The sequence below is a fragment of the Emys orbicularis genome, chromosome 1 (genome assembly GCF_028017835.1).
Source record: "Emys orbicularis isolate rEmyOrb1 chromosome 1, rEmyOrb1.hap1, whole genome shotgun sequence".
Classification (NCBI taxonomy): domain Eukaryota; kingdom Metazoa; phylum Chordata; order Testudines; family Emydidae; genus Emys; species Emys orbicularis.
The window spans coordinates 167,760,675-167,783,688 of record NC_088683.1 but is presented as its reverse complement, the minus strand read 5'-3'; the positions used below and the strand labels follow the sequence as shown (position 1 = coordinate 167,783,688).

At 41.2% G+C, this 23,014-nt stretch overlaps 1 protein-coding gene across 1 annotated transcript in view; it reads left to right on the top strand.

Annotated features, from left to right (window-relative positions):
- Nucleotides 1-616: 616 nt before the first annotated feature.
- Nucleotides 617-23,014, top strand: part of ABI3BP (ABI family member 3 binding protein) — a 302,067-nt gene continuing 279,669 nt past the window's right edge. Inside the window, exon 1 of the mRNA XM_065423543.1 lies at nt 617-695. Coding sequence (XP_065279615.1) covers nt 617-695 — 79 coding nt within the window. The remainder of the gene's footprint in view (nt 696-23,014) is intronic.

Below are 23,014 nucleotides of genomic sequence, written 5' to 3'. Positions count from 1 at the left end.
ACAAATGGACAGTGGCATTTAGTCTTACAGACAGAGATCCTTTACTTTATAAATACTGTGTGTCAAATTCTGGTCAATTAAGTCCATATTTATTCTGATTACAAATGACAGCAGCATCTGGCCCAAAATTATGCTAAGTTGGACAAGATCTTCGGGTCAGAAAAATGTTGAGATCAATAAGGTAAAATAGTATTCTGGGTAATGTACAAAATTTTATTTTACATTTGCAGTTCACCTTCTTTGGACAAAGAATGTCTCCCTGTCTGGTTTTCCAGGGCAGTTTTAATGGAATTTTGACATCTCTGTGATTTCTTTGCATGAAGTGTAAATGATCACAGGTTGATCCGTTGTAAGCCTGAGAGACTGAAAGACCCTATAACAAAAACCAGAAGTCTATTGCAATCGGGAGTCTGACAATATCATTTTAAAGCTAATTTTCCTTACTTTTCCAGTGGGAGGGTATGATGTCATTCTCTCTCCTCCCACTGTAAACTAAGCTGCTGTCAAAGTTTCCTGCCTCTGCCACTGAGAGAACAGTTCACTTAAGTGCAGCTGCAGTACCTTGTTCTGTGATACCCATCAGCATCATTCACTGTGCGAGTTTGGGTTTGTAACCATGATATCAAGACTGGTCTTTCTACTTTTCTGTGGACATATTGCACTAAACCTGGGAAATGCTCAGAAATTGCCAAGAGGCAAGTAGCTATGACAACTTTGTGTTTTTTGGAAAATGTCTGTGTTTTTGCAATACAAATTTGCTTTCAGTATGTAAGGAAGGATTAAAGACTATCTGAAAAAGAAATGTAAGAGAAAGGCAGCCGGCAGGGAAAAATCCAGGTACAAGAAATCGTTGTTTAAAACTCTTAAACTTAACTGAAGCAAAGACCTAAACATATCCATTGTAGCTTGTGAATCCAGTAAGAATTGCCATGCAACAAAGAAAACTAATTCTAGTGCTTTTATGATGGTTTAGACAATATTGTGTAAGTTTATGGCAGTAAAATCTTCAAGGAAATGGGGTTGAGTGCACCCCAAGTTGTTGGCAGGGGATTTCAGTCCTGTTTTGGAACAAAAGTTCTATGCTTTTCAGTTATATCCATCCTTATTAGTATTGCAATTCACTTCTGGAAGTCTGTATGTATTCTTTCAAGAGAAAAATGGGATTTATTAAGAGACTGCATTTCAAAACTCTGCACTCCACATGAAAAAAACCCATGTCATGTGAATATTTGTTTATATATATATATATATATGTTTATATATATATATATATATATGTTTATATATATATATATATATATATATATATATGTTTATATATATATATATATATATATATATATATATATATATCTCCCTCTGCTGGATTTTGGAAATAGTTTTGCAAAATTGGAAGAGACCCTCCCCTTTTCCTTGTTAATTTGATCTATGTAACATTGGCATTTTGTGAGTATTCTATTGCTGCAAGAACAACAGATGTAGTGTAAAATTAAAACCATATTTCTAAATCTAGATTATGAAGTATTTTGTAGCACATTGCTGCATGTACTGCCAACCACTTTGTAGAAATGCCTATATAAGTCCTGTCTATGCTTTGTAGATGCATTTTATATCTGCAGACTGCTGCAGTCAGCAAAGTTTACAGGAGAAGCTGTAACTTTTTTTTATTATTTAGTTGCTTAGAGCCATGTTATGCCACAAAGCAGCATCCTTGAGGACACCCTAGAGTATGACATACCTTAGGTGGGGGAATAAAGGGGTGCTGGGAGAAGAGGAAGATGCAGCTCGCATCCCAAGATAAAAACATCTCAGGAGTTTTCTGTCTAGATGTTCCCTCTGATAATGTCTTGCTTTTTGGATTCCCCAAGACCACTGGAATTGAAGAATGTTGTGATAATAGTGAAGCAACACACAGACTGTGTTCTCTCATTACTGATATAAAAATACAGCTCAGTTCAAATAGACTTTTAAGCCCTTAGTTCCTGCACACACACACACACGTGTGCACGCACACACAAAATCCGCCCCTTCTGGGTAAGTTTACACTAGAACTTTTGTGTCCTTACAATAATAAAAAGTAATTACTATCCGCAGACATAAGGTATTAGTATGCCAAGATTATACAGTACTTACATATGTACTGTCTGCTTTCGGAGGATGGAGATTTTTCCAATGCCCACATTATGTGGATAGTATTATTTAACTTTCTGCTCACTTTGATGGGATGATAACCATGAGTATGTTTAACAGTAAAGTTCTGGCAACACTTAGAGCTTCACTTTTCATGCTGCAATCCCAAGAGATGATCTCTGGACACATTCTTGCTTTGCTAATGTAACAAAGCAAAAAACAGTTCCACTTGTCATTTGCACTAAAGCAGCAGGTGGAAATGCCAGGTTCATGTTGTTTAATTGACTTTTGAAAGGGCTCTCCCTTTGCAAATGTATAAACAAACAGTTTCTGACCCTGGCAGATATCCTTTCAGATGATTATTTTTATTGGGTTGGACACACTGTACATTGGTTCCTGGGTTGTTTATCTAGGAATACTCAAAGATGTCTTTGTTAGTGCATTCCTGTTTGACTAGAACTGTGTATGTTTCCATAAATGAGCAGTATGATGATTAGATTTTAAGCACTTCTAAAGTAACAGAGGTTTGGGGGAGTTCTGTCTCATTAGGGTGGTCCACTCTGTCTTGTAAAATCACTCCATGGAGTACAAATGTAAACTTTTTTATATGTTCAGTCTCAGTCACACACAGCGCTCCGGAGCCACTCCTACTGTATAGAGTACAGTAGAGTCCGTTTTGTATTACCTGAGAGAGGCTCCAGGCAAATTCGTTTTCTTGTAGTGGGGTAGCCTGTGATAAAGTCACAGTATAAAACTTTTAATTCTTACTGCTGATGTGGAATCCCAGTTCTTGAGTCTCCTCTCCAGGAGGTGAAATGTACTGATCCCTGGCCTCATGCAATGGGATTTCCTTTCAATGCTCCAAGGATGAAATACAATTTTGCAGCTGTAGGGAAGGCAGCCAATAAACCCTTTGGATGTCAGTGATTTGAAGAGCCTTTCTTTGGAAAGACTGTCATATTCAAATATGCCTTTCATGAGGCTGGAATACACATGGCTCTCTCTTCCAGGATACTTATGTGCTGCCACCAGACAGGCACATGTTTGACTAAAATGATAAGTGTCTGTGAATGTTTTATTTTTCTTTGCCATTCCTGAGTTGTCCTACTAACAAACACTTGCTTTAAGCATTTCATCTCTGAAAGTTAGTGCAATGCTGGAGGAATGTATTGGAAACCTAAATAATTATATACAGAACATGACATTAAAAGAACTTTAAGGTTGCAGAGTCAAGAACTCAAAATAAGGAAATGCCAGAGATAAGGTTGCCACATTAATTCTGCCCCTGTGTGCACATGCACTAGAACAGTGGCTCTTAACCTTTCCAGACTACTGTACTCATTTCAGGAGTCTGATTTGTCTTGTGTACCCCAAGTTTCACCTCACTTAAAAACTATTTGCTTACAACACATCAGACATAAAAATACAAAAAAAAGGCACAACACACTATTACTGACAAATTGCGTACGTTCTCATTTTTACCATATAATTATAAAATAAATCAATTGGAATATAAATATTGTACTTACATTTCAGTGTCTAGTATATAGAGCAGTATAAACAAGTCATTGTATGAAATTTGAGTTTGTACTGACTTCGCTAGTGCTTTTTATGTAACCTGTTGTAAAACTAGGCAAATATCTAGAAGAGTTAATGTACCACCTGGAAGACCTCTGAGTGCCCTCAGGGGTACATGTACAACTAGTTGAGAACCACTGTATTATAATACAGTCTTATCAAACATCATGTAAGAGCTCTGTGACAGAGTGGGTAACTGAGAAGTTCCACATGATTATTTCTGTAAAAGCTAGAAATAGAACCCAACTTCCTGGTTCTCAGGCCAGTGCCTCGAATAGAAGAAAACATCTTTTCTCTTGGAACTCTTCACCACATTCTTGTCCAAATAATATGTGGTTAAAGACCATATCATAATACATTAAGGTTTGACAGACTCTAGTACTGTAGGAAGGCTAAGTCTAAGGGGATTTTGTGTTTTGCTGTGCAGGCACTGTGTTTCATAGCTGTCCCCCCTGTATTGAAATTCAAAATTAACATCCCATTCAGATGGATAGCGTAGGTCACAGCTTTAAATTAGGCTGGCTGTTGAGTCAGGAAGAGCTCACCACATCAATTACATGTAGTCCATGTTTGGAAGGTTTTCATCACAATCACAAGAGCTAGAATCTTAATTTTTAATAAGTGACAGAGTCCTGTGGCACCTTATAGACTAACAGAAGTATTGGAGCATAAGCTTTCTTTGTCGCTTTTTACAGATCCAGACTAACACGGCTACCCCTCTGATACTTAATTTTTAATGAAAATTTAAGATTTTCAATAATATGATAGGAAGAGGTGTATTCTGCCAAAGATAGAGAACTGTGAATAAAACAATATAATCAATATTTAGCACTTATATTCTGCAGCTCTTTTCATCTTCAAAGGGTTTTGAAGGCATTAACCTCCTGGTACTCACTGAGGAGTTTAACCACATCTTATATAACCTTACAGATCGCTTTACTGTCAAGCTTTCCCTGATTTACTGATCTATCTTGGTGAGCAATTTGAATTGAAACATATTTTTTTCTTCTGTACAGTTAAGCCAAGTTCAGAAGTTCTCTATGATCTCACATTTCCCCCCTCACACGAATATTCTGATGTGGAGACCTCCCACCACTGTTACACTTCTGTGCAACACCATCATATCTGACCTAATGGGTGTGGGGATGTGGTTTGGGGAAATACAGATAAATAGATGAGAAAAGAGAAATGGCTTCACATGAGGGAGGGCTACCTGAATTTTCCTTAAATTAAGGAAAGCATACAACTTATGTGGCTGTATATAACAGAAACATTCTCTCTTCTATAGATAGTGACAGAGTGCAAAAGAAGACATGGCACTGAAGAATAGTTTATTAAACAGAGCAGAGTGAATCTGAGCAAAATGAAAAATCTATTCTAATACATCAGGACTAAACAAGTTAAGAACAGGAGACAAAGTTTCAGGGCACAATCCACAAGATTGTATCTCCTTGTAAACCATATTTCTCTGGCTCCTATTCTCTTAGGACATGATCCAAATGCTTTTGAAGTTAATGAGCTTTGCAGCAGGCCCATAGTGTTGGTAAAAAGCATTTTATTGTTTTAGTTTTCTGGATGGACTTTCTGTGGACAGCACAGATGTGCATAGAAATCAATTCTCTTGAGCACCACGGACGCTGTGTTTAACAGACACTGCCAAGATGTTGTCTGCAGAGTGCAGTGGAAGGCAGTCTTGTTAGAAGTTGGAATCCCATAGTTGGGGAAATTCAGGTCAGCTTTTCCTTATCCTTTTACTTTCCCAGATGACTGTAACCAGACAGTAAACACAAACCTGGCATCAGATGGCCATCATTCTTATTCTTTCTTCTTCTACTCTTTCCTATAATCTCACTTTCTCTAGCTGTTTCCATGTATCCTCCTATGTTTTCTTTTATTGGAGCTGAAATGAATCTGAAGTTACCCAGTTTTGTAAACTAGAATGACCTTATGGTTGCATTAAACCAGAGCAGCACAAATTTTGCTTTGGGTTACTGAGTTTCTGACTGCAGGGTATACACCTGCATTCTTGGTGCTTGAATGGTAATCACTTCTGACAATTTTGGCCTGTCCTTACTTTGCAGGGAGGGCACAAAACAGCCTGTTTCACCCTCCTTGCTAGTGCCACCTACACAGGAACAGGGTACGATCAGGGCCGGCGCAACCCATTAGGCGACCTAGGTGGTCGCCTAGGACACTACAATTTGGGGGGCAGCGACCGCGGCGGTATTTCGGCGGCGGGACCTTCCGCCGCCTATGTGGGGGGCGGCATTTCGGGGCGGGACCTTCCGCCACCTAGGGTGGCAGAAAAGCTGGCGGCGCTCCTGGGTAAGATATAGACTTATGCGGTAGGTTGACAGGCTTGTCGAGGACACCTGGTTCAATAATTTTCTATGCATGTTACTGTCAGCAGAGGGAGCTGATAGGAAAAGTATAGCGGTACTGCAGTGGAAGAGGGTTTGCAGATGTCACCCTTAAAAACATGGCAGTCACCTTAGATAACCTCAGTATTTGCAGTGTTGGAAATATTTGCTGTTGTAAGAAAAGAGTACTATAAGGGAATAGTGCACATACTGAAGTAACCTTATTTATTTTTACAAGGCAGCTTTTGGAGAGTGATCACTGTATTTACAGTACTCTTCCCAACTTCTTACATTCCGCTTTTTAAAAGAGCATGAGGTTAGTTTTCCCCATTCTAAATTTGTTGGCTGTGTTACGTTTTGTAATACTTGTTCCTAACCACAGGTTAAACCTTAGCATGTGTTTATGTTTTTGTGTCAAACAGTTAGAACAATGGAGATTTAATATGGTGTGTTCTATGGCTGTCAAAACAGAATAGCCAAATGTTAGTCCTAAAACATTTGTGGGGCCCCCAGCATTTCTTTGATAGCTACAGGATAAAAGGCCAGAAACTATAATGAAGGAGAAAAATATCTTCCTGAACATTATTTATTTGAACAAATAATGAAAATGCCATTTCAAAGTAGCTCTTCCTCCCCCCAAAAAGAGGAAATTACCAAATAGGTTACAGGTAAATTTTCCATATTTTACAGAAGTACTTTCAAAAGACTGCTTTTAAAAATAGACAGATTCTTTAAACTTTAACACCCATTGTAATAAAGGAGAGCCAATTCAGACTAGGTCACTTACCTTTTTTTTTTTTTTTTTTAATAGCTGCAAGGAAAAATGTTATGGAAAATAAACTTGTGTGTAATAATTCCCCTATGTTAATGCTACAGAAATGGCACTATGGTTCTTTAAGAAATCCCCGTAAAATCCTTTATTCCAAAGAAAGTATAACCAAATTGCTAGGAATTTTCAGTCAACAAATGTGTCAAGTCAAATTCACTGCCTCCTGTATTGTCTTTAAAGAACCCTCTCTGCCCCAACAACTTAGGCAGTTTTACACCTTATTTTGCCAAAACTAACTTAATCAGCTAGTCAAGTATGGCCTTGTCAAGGCTGTATCCCCACTTTGAACTTTAGGGTACAAATGTAGGGGCCTGCATGAAGACTTTTAAGCTTAACTACCAGCTTAGTTTTGGTCCGCTGCCACCATCCCAAAGCTAATTCCCTTTCCTGGGTAGCCTTGAGAGACCTTTACCAATTCCCTGGTGAATACAGATCCAAACTTCTTGGATCTTAAATAAGGAGAAATTGACCCTTCCCCCCTCCTTCCTTTCACCAACTCCTGGTGAATACAGATTCAAACCCCTTTTAGATCTTAAAACAAGGAGAAATTGACCCTTCCCCCCTCTTTCCTTTTACCAACTCCTGGTGAATACAGATCCAAACCCCCTTTGGATCTTAAAAGAAGGAGAAATCAATCAGGTTTTTAAAAAGAAGGCTTTTAATTAAAGAAAAAGGTAAAAATCATCTCTGTAAAATCAGTATGGAAAATAACTTTACAGGGTAATTAAACTTAAAGAGCTCAGAGGACCCCCCTCTTCTGTCTTAGGTTCAAAGTACAGCAAACAAAAATAAACACTCTGGTAAAAGGTACATTTACAAGCTGAGAAAAACAAAGTAAATCTAAGACGCCTTGCCTGGCTTTTACTTACAATTTTGAAATAAGAGAGACTTGTTTAGAAAGATGGGGAGAACCTGGATTGATGTCTGGTCCCTCTCAGTCCCAAGAGCGAACAACCCCTTAAACAAAGGACACACACAAAAGCCTTTCCCCCCCCCCAAGATTTGAAAGTATCTTGTCCCCTTATTGGTCCTTGGGGTCAGGTGTCAGCCAGGTTACCCGAGCTTCTTAGCCCTTTACAGGTAAAAGGATTTGGAGTCTCTGGCTAGGAGGGATTCCATAGCACTGTACACAGGAGAGCTGTCACCCTTCCCTTTATAGTTATGACAGGCCTAAAATCACAGCATAAAAAACCCAATATTGAACACCAGGATTCCCAGGTCAAGGGTAATCTGGTATTCCAAAATCCCATTTTTACAATAACATTGGCTATAATCCTGCAATCTGATGCACGTGGGTGGATCCATTAAAGATCTGCCCATACAGTTCAAATTTCTGGATCAGTAGCATAGTAATTAAATACCTCTAAAATAATCTTAGTATTTTATAACCTTGAGATCTTATCTGTCTTGTTTAATTTTCAGATTCGCAATAAATAGCTCTGTCTGTACATTATTCTTTAATCTTTAGCCACCTATCTTTTTTGTATCTCTAAAATATATTTTCTTTGGGGCTTTGTACAGTATAGAAATTGAAATCACATCTTTACAGTGTACATATTACAGTGTGTGCTTAGTGAAATATGTTTGTTTTACATTGTTGTGAATATAGTGTTGATGAAAATGACTAAGAGCAGAGGCATGATTCAAGCTTTATGAGACCAGGGGCTGGACCAGCTTTCCCTGCACAGATGTCCTAAACCACACAAAACCTGACTGGCAGTACTTATGCTAAATCAGCCCTGTGCCATTCCAACTGAGCAACATGGTTACTCAGGCAGAAATGTGGGATGGTTTTATGATGTGCAGAGTTTGAACCATCAAACATATTTTCACAGCTGATGAGCTAAATCACAATTTTAATTTTGGTCGCAAAGAATTAAAGGACCATTCACTTGCCCTGACCCACCACACTGGATGAATGATAAAGATTTGCAAACGTCTAGGGCTAGATTGTGTCTGGCCCAGCAGAGATGCATATAGTAGACAGAGAGCATCCAAGTAGCCTTCACCCATGCCCTTCCCAGGCTCTGGGTAAAATACCAGTGAGAAGTTGAGGCACTGTGCCTGGCTGAAGCTGTTGGAGGTGTATTGTTTTTACTAAAAGGGGTTGGGGGGGTTATTAAAAGGGGTTTTCCTTCCAGAAAAAACAGCATGTCTGCCCAAGAGTAGAAGGGAGTATTGGCTGTACTTGTATAGTAGGGTGACCAGATGTCCTGATTTTATAGGGACAGTCCCGATATTTGAGGCTTTTTCTTATATAGAAGCCTATTACCCCCCACTCCCTGTCCCGATTTTTCACACTTGCTGTCTGGTCACCCTATTGTATAGAGGGAGGTGGAGCTCCTGCCCATAGAGGATTTCTGGCCTAGTCAGAATGCCTCTGCTTCCTACAGAAGCATGGCTCCTCACTGACCCTACACCTTCCTACTCCTCTCCCCGCACCACAATGTAATGGCAATATCTTAAAACCAAGACCTGGCTTCTAGTTTGTTAAATATTGTTGCCTTTTTGCTGAGCTGTAGCATTTTATAAGGCCTTACTATAACTTAGCTTTTTTGGAAGGGAAATAAGTGACACACAGGCTCCAAGATATTTCCCTAGTCTACTTGTACTTATAATATGTGCACACGTGCTGTTTACCTTGAACAAAGATGTCAAAACAGCAGGTCTATACACAGGTAATTCCACAAGCAAAAACCCCCAGCTAAGGTGCTGCTGTGTCCAAGGAACACCACAATGGAGGGATGCTGTTCCAGTGTAATTATTGGTTTGGAATACTACTGTGTTCGTTGAATTCTATAATTAAAATCTGTGTGCCCTGTTGTTGTATCCATGTTTGTTCCAGGATATTAGAGAGGCAAGGTGGGTGAGGTAATACCTTTTTTGGACCAATTTCTGTTGGTAACAGAGACAGGCTTTCCAGCTTACACAGAGCTCTTCTTCAGGTCTGGGAAATGTACTCAGAATGTCATCAAATACAAAGTGGAACAGCTTGTTTGGCATAAGTAGTTAACACATATTTCAAGGGACTATTCAAGATGAAGTGTCCCATTAACACCTCTCCAGTCATGGGGGAGGGAAATGGGGACTGGAGGGAAAAACTCCCAAAGCTGGGGGTGATTAGTGTGTTATAAAGTGTTGTGGTGAGCCATAAATCGAGTGTTTCAGACCGTGATTTTTAGTGTTTAGCAAAGTTATTAATTTAAGCTCCCAGGCTCACCTTTTGAAGGTTTTGTGCAGGTTTTCTTTGAGGATGAGGACTGAGAGGTCAGATCTAGATAGATTGTTCTGTGAAAAGTGTTCACCTGCAGGTCATATGGTGTTTTTGTCTTTTATCAGTTTTCTGTGTGAGCGGAGTGATTGTCTGGTTTCACTCACATAGTTGTTGTTAGGGCATTTAGTGCACTGAATAAGGTACACCACATGTTGTGAAAGGCATGTGAAGGTCCCATGGATCTTGAAAGATGAATTGTGAGGGGTGTTGATCATCATAGCAGTGGAGGTATGTCTGCAGGTTTTGCATCTGTTGTTCTGGCAGGGCCTGGTGCCACTTTGAGTTGGTGTGCCCTGATATGTTAGGAGCATGCCACTGATGATGAGCTTGGAAAGGTTGGGGGGTGGTTTGAAGGCCAGAAGAGGGCGTTCAGGAAAGATTTCTATCAAGATGCGCTCCTCATCGAGTATGGGTTGTAATTGTTTAATGATAGGTGACAACTAGTGATGTGTGGTCGGAACCCGTATGGGATACCATTAAACAATTACAACTCATACTTGATGGGGACCACATCCTGAAAGAAATCATTCCCAAACCCCCTCTTCTGGCCTTCAAATTAAAAGCGGTAATTCAGCATATGTTATGAAATATATATTCTTAAAATGGCATGGAACTGTATGCCTAGATATATTTGTGTACTTTATGTATTTTCAGGTTTCTGCAATATCCCTAAACCTATTCAAGGAAAACATGCTTCAGAAAAAACAGCAAGAAGTTGTAACTTTCTCCCATCACCACCCCAATTCAGCAGTTATTGCCTTGTGGGTCTATAAATGGCAACAATTTAAAAGAGCATGCTCTGTTTGAGTTCACACAATTAATACTTTGGGAACTACTCCAAGTGTAGAGGTTTGACAGTGGATCTGGGGAAATACAGCATTTTTGTTGTTGTTTTTGAACTTGCTTAGGGAAAAATCCTCTCTTTTGTCCAGTTCTTGCCAGCGTATCATATTTATTGTTCATACAGATTTTCTCTTCTGTGATATTAAGTATGGAAATTGTTTGGATAACAGAAAATTGTGGTTAGTTCAAAAATACAAATAAGTAAACAAAACTTCCAGGAAGTTATTCTCACTTGAAGCAATTGAATGTGTTCTGGCAGGATTGATTCACTCCTTGCTGCAGTTCAAGTCTAAACATGAAGAAGGGATAAATTAAGATAGTGTACAAATAAACAAGAGGTGACCATGCAGAAAAATATTTGACATCAAATCTTTGCTTTTTATTAATCAGTTTAGTTCTTCTTTGAGTGATTGCACATGTACATTCTACTCTTGGTGTCTGTGTGCCCAGTGCATGGCTGTTGGAAACTTTTTCCCAGTCAAGGACCCTCTGGTGCCGCTCGCCACTGCATTCAGGTATGAAGGATAGAGCCGCCCCTAACTCCTCTCAGCTCCTTCTTATTGCTCATGATGGTTGTTGAAATTCCTGTTCATTACCAGAACAGTTTTCTCTCAGCTTTGTATATGATATACTTAGTCTAGTAGTTAGTATCACTATTATAGTTTTAAGTTTTAGTTGTGTTTTTAAAAAAAGCTTTTTGAATTTGTTGTTTTTTCCCTGTTTTGGGGTTCTGCTGCCGGCACCGAGACATCAAGCTGGGTGCTTCTTGCTCAAGGCCTATGTCGGTAAGTGACCTGCACAGTAGTTGTCCGAAGTGCCTGGATGAAGCACACGTAAAGGACCAATGCCAGATTTGCTGGGAATTCAAGCCTAGAACAAAGAAAGATAGGGAAGCTAGGCTGAAATTCCTGCCAATGGAGGTGGCACACAGGTCACCATCAGAGCCATCCTGGTTTGACTCGGTGTTGCGTGCTGAAGCTTCAATGAGAAGCATGCCTCCAGCGTTATCCGAGTCCTGGCACCAGTCTCCCTCGCTGGTGCTGAGGAAGCAATGTAAGATATCTACATAGGTTCTGGCCACAGGGAAGATCTCCATCCTCCAAGTCTGGTAAGAGGGGAGAGAAGGAGTTGAGTCGAGTGCATCTGAAATCTAAGCCCTCCTCCTCCTCCAAGTTAGTGCTTCAGTTGGCTCTGGCACCAAAATGGGCACCATCGAGCCTAGTGCCAGAAGTGGCACCATCAACTTAATTGGCACTGCAACAAGATATGATCTTAGTGCCAACTACCCCAGAGGAGTTTGCAGCAGCAAAGAATTTGCCCTGCCTCTCGGTGCCAGTGTCTTCAGAGAAGGAACCTGATCCCTCAGTACCATTGCCCTGTCTGGCACCAGCTCCAGCAGTACATCCTATGATACCACAGTTGCCTGCTTCCCAAGCAGTCCGCTGTCAGTAGTGTGGGGAAGTCAGCGATGATGGTGGTGATCCGCCCATCACCAGGTGGTTGGCTCCAATACCTGGCACTGACTGGATCAGCCCCTCCATGGTCAGAGGAAGGGGAATCTTCATCGTCGGATTTGGAGGTGGGATCTTATGTCTCACAAGCCTGAAGCAGAACCTGCTGGTCCCCCTGTAGATCTTCTGTCCCGCCTACTATCGTGACCCCACAATGGGAGCTGCCATGGAAATGTGGCCAGGTCTCTGGGGTCTAGCCCCATATAAATGGCCTTTCTGGAACCCAAGGTGTTTCCCCCCAGCTTCCAGATCTTCCCCTCACTGTGCCTGCTCAGTGCCCTCATGTAGATGGGAGGGGGGAGCTGCTCTGTTTCCAGTATGTGGTACTGGGCCCAGTACCAAGCCTAAAGAAGAGATCCTAGAACCAGAGGAACAACCTGTGGAAGAGACTCCTAAGAACAGCCATACTGGGTCAGACCAAAGGTCAATCTAGCCCAGTATCCTGTCTTTTGACAGTGGCCAATGCCAGGTGCCCCAGAGGGAATGAACAGAACAGGTAATCAAGTGATCCATCCCCTGGCACCCATTCCCAGCTTCTGGCAAAGGCACTAGCCTTTCTGGTACAACAATGAAGAAGCCAGACAGTGCTGATGGCCGATCAGAAAAGACAATTGACCCTAGAAGAACTTAACCTTCCTGTGAACATTCCAGAAGCCTGTAAGTAACAGCTGCTATGACTCAGCAAGGTATGCAAGGGCATGTGACCAGGCCACATGACTCTGGACTCCATCTTGGGATGCCAGTGTTTTTCCACAATTGAGTTTGGGACAAAGGGTTCCCGCCATATGCTAAAGCTCTATAAGGCAGGGAGTGACATCATCTGTTGTTCTTCACTCCCCACACAAGAAGACTCCTGGAAACGCCATAGGAACAAAGACTGCACTGGGGGGAAGTGCTGGACCCAGGCTAAAGGAATTTTTAGCCTGCGTATGAAAACCTGGGGATTCCAAGCTGCAAAGCAAGTGTAACTTGTGCCTTAAGAATCTGCAGCCCACTTGTATCATCAGTCAAGATGAGAGATAGGATTTGAATTAACAGTCTTTCAAGTATGTTAAGCTTAGTTTGTGTTTTTGTTTATTTACTAGGTAATCTCCTTTGATCTGTTTGCTATCACTTATAACCACTTAAAATCTCTCTCTTGTAGTTAATAAATGTATTTTATGTTTTAATCTAAACCAGTGAGCTGGAGTGAAGTGCTTGGAAATCTTAGCTCAGAGAGGCTGTTGCATTTCCTCTCCACACTGAGGGAGGGGCTAACTCTATGAGCTTACGCAAGACGGTATAATTTTGGGTTTATACTCCAGAGGGCGGGTGCATGCCTGGGGAACTGGTGGTTATCTTGGCTGTAGCTTCTCTATTGTTGGTTCATGCAGTGGCTGGTCAGAGAGCCTGCATGTAACTACAGCTGGGTGTGTCCTTACCTGTGTGAATGCTGGACGAAGTGTAGGACCGGGAGTGGGTCTGCAGCTTGTCACAGCAGCACAGTATGAGGGGGAGCCCAGCACTGGTGGGTCAGAGGGCTCAGTGGTACCCCAGTTCCAGGTGGCATCCTGGTGGGAACCCATCACAGAATGCACATGTGCTATCACTCAAAGAAGAAAAAACGGTTAGCAACCTGTTCAGTTTTTCTTCGATATGTTGCACATGCCCATTCCACGACATGCCCTCCTGCCCCTCCGTATTAGAATTCTCGCAAGAAAAAACTGAGAGGGGCTAGGGGTTGCTCTGCCCTTTATACTTGCATACAGTGGCATGACGCAGCAAAGGGCATTAGAGCCTCCCAACAAGTACAGCTGAGGGGAAAAGTTTCCAACAGATGTGTGCTGGGAGCACAGATGCCAAGAGTGGAATGGACATGTGCAACGCATCTCAAAGAAAAACAATTACTGAACAGGTTAGTAATGGGTTCTTTTTATTTTTTTGTATCGGAACATATACGTACAATATACACACCAACATACATGTATTATATATGGGTCATTGGGGGGCTATTGAGGAAGAATGGGTTGTGGTATCTTAAGTATACAGGTTACAGCTTTTCTCTGTCTTGTCTGACCTAGACAATGTAGCAGAGCTCCTTAGTAAATGTCTGGTTAAGGCTCACCATAAATGAGGCTGTCATAGTTCAGGGCAGTTGCACGTGTATTCTCTCCTCCCCCTCCCCCCCACACCCTCTCCTTGGTCCACTCTAGGCTCCAGGCTCCTCAGCCATCACCTCTCTTGAGTAAAGATCCAGTAATCTTTGTTTCTCCTGACTGGGATTTTTCAAGGCTGTACAGTTCCCTGCCTATGACGGGAGTTCCCCAGCAAGTTAGACTGCCTAAGCAAGCCTGCTTTGCCGTCTCCTCAGAGGCTATAAGCAGCTTAGTTGCCCATAGGTATAAGTTATGACACAGCTTTTTCTAAGCAAACACAACTGTTCTGAAGGTGAAAGCATTACAGAGAAAAGGTACTAGAACAATCATATCAAAGTCCCTTGCAGTCCTACACTTCTAAGTCATCTAGTCCAGTCCACTGCACTCAGCCAGGACTAAGTATTATCTAGAGACCATCCTTGACAGGTGTTTGTCTAACCTGTTCTTAAAAACCTCCCATGACAGAGATTCCACAGCTTCCCCAAGTAATTTATTCCAGTGTTTAACTATTCTTACAGTTAGGAATTTTTCTCTGTCTAAACTAAATCTCCCTTGCTGCTATTTAAGCTTATTACGTCTTGTCCTGTCTTCAGTGGATAAGGAGAACAATTTATCACCCTCCTTTTTATAACAGCCTTTTCTGTACTTGAATAGTGTTATCTTGTTCCCACCCCATCAATTTTATCTTTTCCAGACTAAATAAACCATTTTTTTTTCAATCTTCCCTCCTATGTCATTTTTCTAGTTATTTAAACATTTTTGATGCTCTCCTCTGGACTTTCTCCACTTTGTCCACATCCTTCCTGTAGTGTGGTGCCCAGAACTGGACACAGTACTCAAGTTAGGCCTAATCAGTGCTGATTAGAGTGGAGCAATTATTTATTGTCTTGCTTACAACGCTCCTGCTAATACATCCCAGAACAGTGTTTGCTTCTTTTGCAATAGTCTTACATTGTTGACTCATATTTGGACTGTGATACACTGACACCCCAGATCCTTTCCCGCAGGACTCCTTCTTAGGCAGTCATTTTGCATTTTGCATTTGTGCAATTGATTATTCCTTCGTAAGTGTACTACTTTGCATTTGTCGTTCCTGAATTTCATCCTATACATTTCAGACCATTTCTTCATTTTGTCAAGATCATTTTGAATTCTAATCCTGTCCTCCAAACCGCTTGTAACCCCTCCCAGGTTGGTATTGTCCATAATCTTTATAAGTGTACTCTCTGTGCTATTATCCAAATCGTTTATGAAGATATTGAGTAGAACCAGACCCAGGACAGATTGCTGTGGAACCTACACACATGCTAATAAGAACCTACACCCATTCTAATAAGCTTACCAGAGATCACATGCCCCCAAAATCCCACAAGGGCTCTTACAGGTGATTAGTCATCCAGACCCTCCCAAGGAAGTTGTTTTCCTGTGCTCAAAAGTTCATAACATCTGGTAGCTCAGAACAAGCACACCCATGAATCTAAGAGGCACTCATTTATACAGTGTGGGCCTTTGATCTTGTCCTCACATAAGAGGTCATCAGCAGACAAAGGTTCCCTCCCTAGGGTGAAGTTTCAAAAGGCTGTGTTCCTGCATAACCAGGGGGGTTCATTTACATACATCTCCCCCTAGAGAGTCCACGGGAAACCAACTTAATTTTAAAAATTAATTGTCGGACACATTGTTTCAAATAGTCCTTTAAAGCTTATAGCAGTTACCAGGCTTTATATTAGTCATGTCTCCCCTGCCCCTGAAATGTTACACACAAATCCACAATAATACATAAACATTTGCATTTTAATACAATGAATTCTAAAATACTTAAACTTTTAACGAGCTTTAACTTAATTCAGTAAGTTTTTTCCAGGAAATTGCTATGTCTATCACAGAGGCCAAGCAGGCAAAAAGCTCAGTCCAGAAAAGAAAGAGAGGGTGATGGTAGTTTAGAGGTATTGTCTGGATAGTCTAGCAGAGATAATATTGTCCCAGTGATGAAGAGGGCTCTTTCACCATTGGTCAGCTGAGTTTGCAGTTTAAAGAAGGTGTCCTAAAGAGTTAATTTTGCCATTGACTTCAGTGGAACAGGATTGAGTCTTCAATGAAATCCCACACAAGAGCAAAAGCTTTGAATAGCCTTATGTTAGTGTTACCATGAGGGCTGTTTCCATTCCACTTAGAAAGTTCCAAGAAATTGGACTATTTTAATATCATAGAGGTAAAAATTATGCAAAAATATTTTTATTTTGTTTTCATGTGAAGATTCCTGATAATTAGGATGACTAAGCGTTTGTGGGTTCAGGCCATTACATTTTGTAAACTCTTTGGGCAGGGGACATGTCTTAATCTGGGCCAGGTTTTGCAACCCTTATTCACGTGAATGGTTTTCTTACACTAGTTGTTCCATTGAAGTCAGGGGGCTTATTTGCCTTAATATTAACTACTCTGGTATCAGTAATGATTCCACAATCAAGTTTTCTGTCTGTAAATGTACTGTAATGTATGTTTTTTTAAATAAATGTTTCTTCCCAATTTTTCTCTAAGAAATTATTGTAGTGATGTGATCAGTTAATGGCTGGTAAAAGCAACTACACTGTTGGCCTTACACAATGAGCTCTTGGGAATCAGAACTGTCAACTGTCGTTTTGCAGAAGCTCTGAAGTGCTCACAAAACTGCCAATAGTGGATGATGCATACTGTAGATAGAATCTTAATTGAGAATGGGGGTGTTTGTGTGTGCGCGTGTGTGTTGGGGGGGTATTTAGGGCATTAATGCGGAGACAAATTATGGAAGCTCAGTTAGACCAAAAGTAAATGGGGGGGATAGCTCAGTGGTTTGAGCATTGGCCTGCTAAACCCAGGGTTGTGAGTTCAATCCTTGAGGGGGCCATTTAGGCATCTGGGTCAAAAATCTGTCTGGGGATTGGTCCTGCTTTGAGCAGGGGGTTGGACTAGATGACCTCCTGAGGTCTCTTCCAACCCTGATATTCCAAAAAAAAAAAAAAAAAAAAAAAGTATGCATTTGGCTGCACTGATTTTCAATGAAAAGGAGCTCGGACATTGTGAGTTTGTGTCCCAAGTTTGTCCATGATCTGTTGCATTTGCTCACTTGTGTGAAGTTTAACATTTCAGACATATTGTCAAAAATACATCTCAGATTGTAGAAGAAGAGAGCTGCAAGTTTATCAACATAAAATTATATGTACATAATGTACTTGTAAACTATGGAACAACATTCATGGGAATTAATTTAGTGTACTGACCCATGGATTACAAAATGAGTGATGACATAGGCATGAGTTTTCACATACCATTAATACTCTACATGGAGTCAGACATATGTTTTGCACAGTACCAGAAATTCAACTCTGAATAATTATACAGTGCAAGCGAAATGCACAACAGAAAAGTTATCCATACATAGTACAGTAAATCCATGTTATATTTAAGGGGATGCACGTATTGTATGTGTGCATTAAACAAGAAAATACATAATTAGCCCTATGACTAGCTAGAACAGCAGACATGAAACTGTTCAAAGTATGCTTGGTTCACAGAGTTATTGTCTTCTTCAGTGGATCTGGTATGATTTATTAAAGGGACACTTAAGTTAGTAAATCTTAACATTTACATTTTGTCACGAAAGAAGAAAAAAAGACATCAGAGAAGTTATACAAAATCAAATAAGAATGGAAGTGGTTTCATTTGTTTTAGGAAATTTCTTTTCTGTAATGCATATAACACTGCTTTTTAACCACGTACATCATTGCATGTTTTGGATTTCTTTTTACATCTATACTTATATTATCATAGCTGCAAAGTGTCCATAGAGCAGGAAATTAAAATTCCTGTCAAAATCTGGAAGTGGACATTACCTCTAAAATCATCAACTGAATTCTGTCATGAGCAATATGTTCTTTTGTCCTTTAATCAGAGGCTAATGCTCTTTAAAGTCTATCAAGTCTTTCTTCAGTCATTTCCTAGGACTATAATTTATGATATTGTAGTATGGGTTCTGCAAGGTCAGAGAGAGCTTAAAGCAGCACAGAAAAGGACAACGGGGTCACGCGTCATTGTTTTAGACCCACTGCTTTTGTAAGAGGCCAAGTCATAAGAGTCCTGGGATTCATCTTCTCTAATGATGCAAGATGGGGTAAATATTTCCAGCTGTGAAAATCATATGCGGTTGAAGCCAACATTGAAAGGGTTTAGCTGGATCCAACTTGCATAATGCACGTGTGAGCGTGTTCAACTTGCTAGAGAGTTAAAGCTTAAGCAAAACCTCTTTATTATGTATGCTGTGTTGGAAATGTTGAGCAAACAAAGAGGAAAGGAAAATATGTCTTTGTAAGTGATTAGTCCTCAAGCTCATCTGGGAATCCTGGGATCATATATTAGGGCTAATTTTTTGCCAGTGTTTTATAACTTTCTAAATTGGAGGGGAATGCGCAGCTGAAAGGTTTACTGATGGTCCCCAGAGATTTTAGGGACTAGATTACAACTCTCAGTTAGGGCATCGTAGCATTTCAGTTGTGGAATATTGAAATATTACTGATAATTAACAAAGTAAAATTTAATTACTGTTTGCCGGGAACTGTTCTTATTGAGTTCAACCAGCATGTGATATACAGTAAGACCTAAGCACTTTTACATATATTCCTGAGATTTAATTGCTTTATCAGATGGCCAGATACTTAAAAATAGAGAATCCATTCTAAAGCTACAATACAGTATATTACAAACATCAGGGCCAGGTATATTTCAAAACCTATTAATCTTTGCACTGTTTAAAGTCCTGTATTGTGTTTCAGATGTAATGAAGAGAGTCTGCATGGAAAATTCAGATATTTAGTGTGGTTTGATATATGGTTGTTTCATTGTTAGGGAGAGAAATCATCATGACATCAGATGAGGGATAATGATATTTGTCTAATCTCATTTTATCTATATTAATTCTAAAGTGCCTATGACATTAATATCTAGGACATGGGGAATTTGTACAAAATTAAGATCCAACCTCTCTGCTTACATATGTACTTAGGTAATAAAGAATGTAGGAAAAGAAATATTTAAAAATGTATGGTATTGAAACTGCTATAAGGCTAGCTGCACCTTTTGTCCACCTTCTGGTCTCTGTGATAGGCCTCTTGCCTTGATCTGTTTTAAGGTAGAATTTCACAATTCTTCCACTCTTAGACCAGAACTTGGGTACACTAATCTGTGGGTTCCTAATGCTTATCACCCCATCTTGGTTTGGGTACCTGCTTGAACCTCCCTTTGGGAATCTGACTACTGAGACTGAGGAATAGCCTTGTTAAGAATATTTTTATTTAGCATTTGGAACAAAGCATTAGCGAGAAATTATTTTAAATTACAAACAACTTGTATATGTCTGTTTTACTAATGTACTGACATCCTGTATTTGCAATCCAGGCAGGCTTCATAAGACACCTCGGTGGGTTCCTTTGTTAGAGTATGTCTCCAAGTCTGGCTCTCTCTGACTGCCCCCCTTAAGAGAGTCTATGTTCATATATCAACTACGCCTCTTTGTCTTCCTGGGTTCTTTCCCAAGTGTAGACAGGTCCTGGACATATTTTCTCTCTCCAGCCCTATTCAAACCAGTTAGGGGCTATCCAGGAGACTGGGCGAAAGCCCTTAAGGCTGCTAGCACTGTCATTGTATTTTAACAAACTCTAAGTGGAAGCTGTTAGAAATTACCTTTTACTTCCTGCCTGGAGCATCCTAGTGGTCTCCTGTTCAGAAGCATTTAAGCAAAACGATTATTACAGAAAACACCATGCCACTGACAGGCTAAGACTCAGTATTAATAATTATTAAAGAGCACTTTCACAGTTCTCAGAGGTGCCTGCTTGTGATACAGGAGGGCCAGGGAGCAGTGGGAGAGTAGTCTAGAGGAGATATATAAGCCCTAGGCTAATTAAGGCATGGTTCCCTGTAGACTAGGGAGGGTTGCTACAGGTTAATTGGAGCACCTGTAGTCAATTAAGGCCCTGTCAGGAACCTTATAAAACCCCCTGCTTAAGGCAGTCAGGGTGTGAGAGGACTGGAGTTAGGAGGCATATTGTTGAGACTTGAGAAACCAGAGAACTGGAGGAAGGGAGATCCTGCCCCAACAGGGCAGGTAGACTCCCTCTCCCAGCATCAAGGACCGAGGGTAACCCTACCCAAGAGGGAAGAAACCCATGGGGGTTGAGAGGGATTGGTGCTCAGAGTGAGGAGCAAACCCAGACCCTCCCCCACTTCCCTCCTCTACCACCTTCCCAGGCCACTAGTGGGGCCCTCTGTGCCCCAAGAGCAGGGGCAATGGGTGGCATCTTAGCCCCACGCCAAGAAAAGCGCAGGACCCACCATAACAACATAACAACATTGGCCATTTTGTGTCACTGCTGTATTCAGAGTGTTCTTAAACTAGTGCAGGAGGCATCATTAGCTCTTCGCTGGTAACCAAACATTAACATAATAGTAATACAGCATTCTCAACTAATGGTCCCAAAGATTACAGTAATTTTACTGATATGTTTTTGGCCATTATATTTGCTTTTTAGAGTTTCTCATTTCACAATTAGATTTTCATAGAGTGCCTACATTTATTGAATAGATCAAATACTGAGATTCCCAGAACTTTTGTATGCGAGTTAATCTGATAGAAGTATCCTAATGGTTTTGTGGGAGTCCAGCATGTTGAAATGTCAGAGAGCAGTTAGGAGATCCAGATTTATGAATAGTATGTGGATTGTAACTCCTCCACTATGAGCAATAGTGCATAGTGGAAGTATTGGAGAAAAACACATAGGCTTCAGGAAGAAAAGTGATCACTTTCTACCATATGATTGCATCTACAGGCCAAAGCAGAGTTGTACTGATTCTCGGGAGGAGAAGACTCATCAAGGGGTTACAATCCCCAGCTGTGTCCTAGCACTGTTTGCACCTGATGAGGAGATTGTCCCCACAGCTCTGCTTCCCCTTCTGAGATGTTTGCAGCAGCTGGTGACCTGCAAGCTTCAGAGAATGAGCTAGGCTGAGAAAAGCCTGAGGCAAAGTCTTCTGCTCTCCCCACCCACAACAAGTATCTTGATGGTGGGCTCAGTGGGCAGAGGGCAGCATCCCTCACAGCTCAGGCTAGCAGGGTTTCTTTGCCTCCTTCCCCTAGCTGGAAAGGAGCCCGGCAGGTTTGGAGAGACCAGCTCTACTGGGTAAGATGCAACCCAGGCTGGGTGGGATCGCATTGCCCTTCTCTCTCCCCCCCCCCTTCCCTGGCAGGAAAGGAGCCAGAAATGTTTCAAAAAAGACTGACTCTAGGGCAAGCAGACCCCTATCTCCATGTGGGGAGTAAAGTCAGAAGAGCAGTGCACCAAATGCCAGATTACTCCTGACTCAGTCTCTACAGCCCAGGGACTGTGCTGTTGGCACCAGCAGCCACAGTTCTGACTGCGGAACTCAGCCCCATCTGCCCCTCCTCTTCCACTTCCACACGAATCATGGATGACACTGCCAATGCCTGAGAGTGTGATAAGTAGCTCTTCCACCGCTGCCACCTCTATAACAGCCCCTGCACTGCCCCAGGTGATCCCTACTCATATCATAGGCTGAGTCCTCCAGGAGAAACACACACTTATCTGGCCCGTGTGGAACCCAAGCAGTGGAGAAACATTGAGCTTCTGGGGAGCCCATCCTCTACCCCCAAGCCAGTACCTTCCTTTAGTGACCCAGAAAGGGACCATGCAAAGCTTTATATTCCTCCTTGTGCTTCCTGGGAAAATGTAGTAGAGGTGTGGGAATCTTCTGCCACATACAAGAGACTGGGAAAGTATCAGACTGTTGTCACCAGCACCCACTGCAGATTGCCATGCCCCAATTAGCTAGCTGTCATTTCCCAGCTGCCACAGCAACCCTTATTCGATTCCCACAGAGTTATAGAGCATGACCGTAGAACCTCATTCTGCTTACAGCACTGCCCCTTTTGAGCCCTTGCGGGAGGTATTGTCTTCTTTACTATCCATTAAAGTAGAACTCCCAATGGCTACTAACTCCAGTCAGATGAGTTCTTGAAGTTGAGTTTTCTCAGCTCAGATCGACTATTGTGCTTTTAATTCAGACAGGTAGTCCTCACAACTGTCATAACATTCATTCCCCAAATAAATGCAAGAAATATTGTTCCTGCTGTTAAAGTCTAGTCCTTAGGAGCAGGGTAGAGAACTCATGTCTCCTGTCCGAGATCTGCTTGGCAGTCATATGGCCATCAGTATATAAAATCACCACATTCTAAATATCGGTCACCCAAACTTCAGTCAGTACAACTTTTTGACCAAAGTCTTCTCCATGCTTAGTGCCCAAGGAAC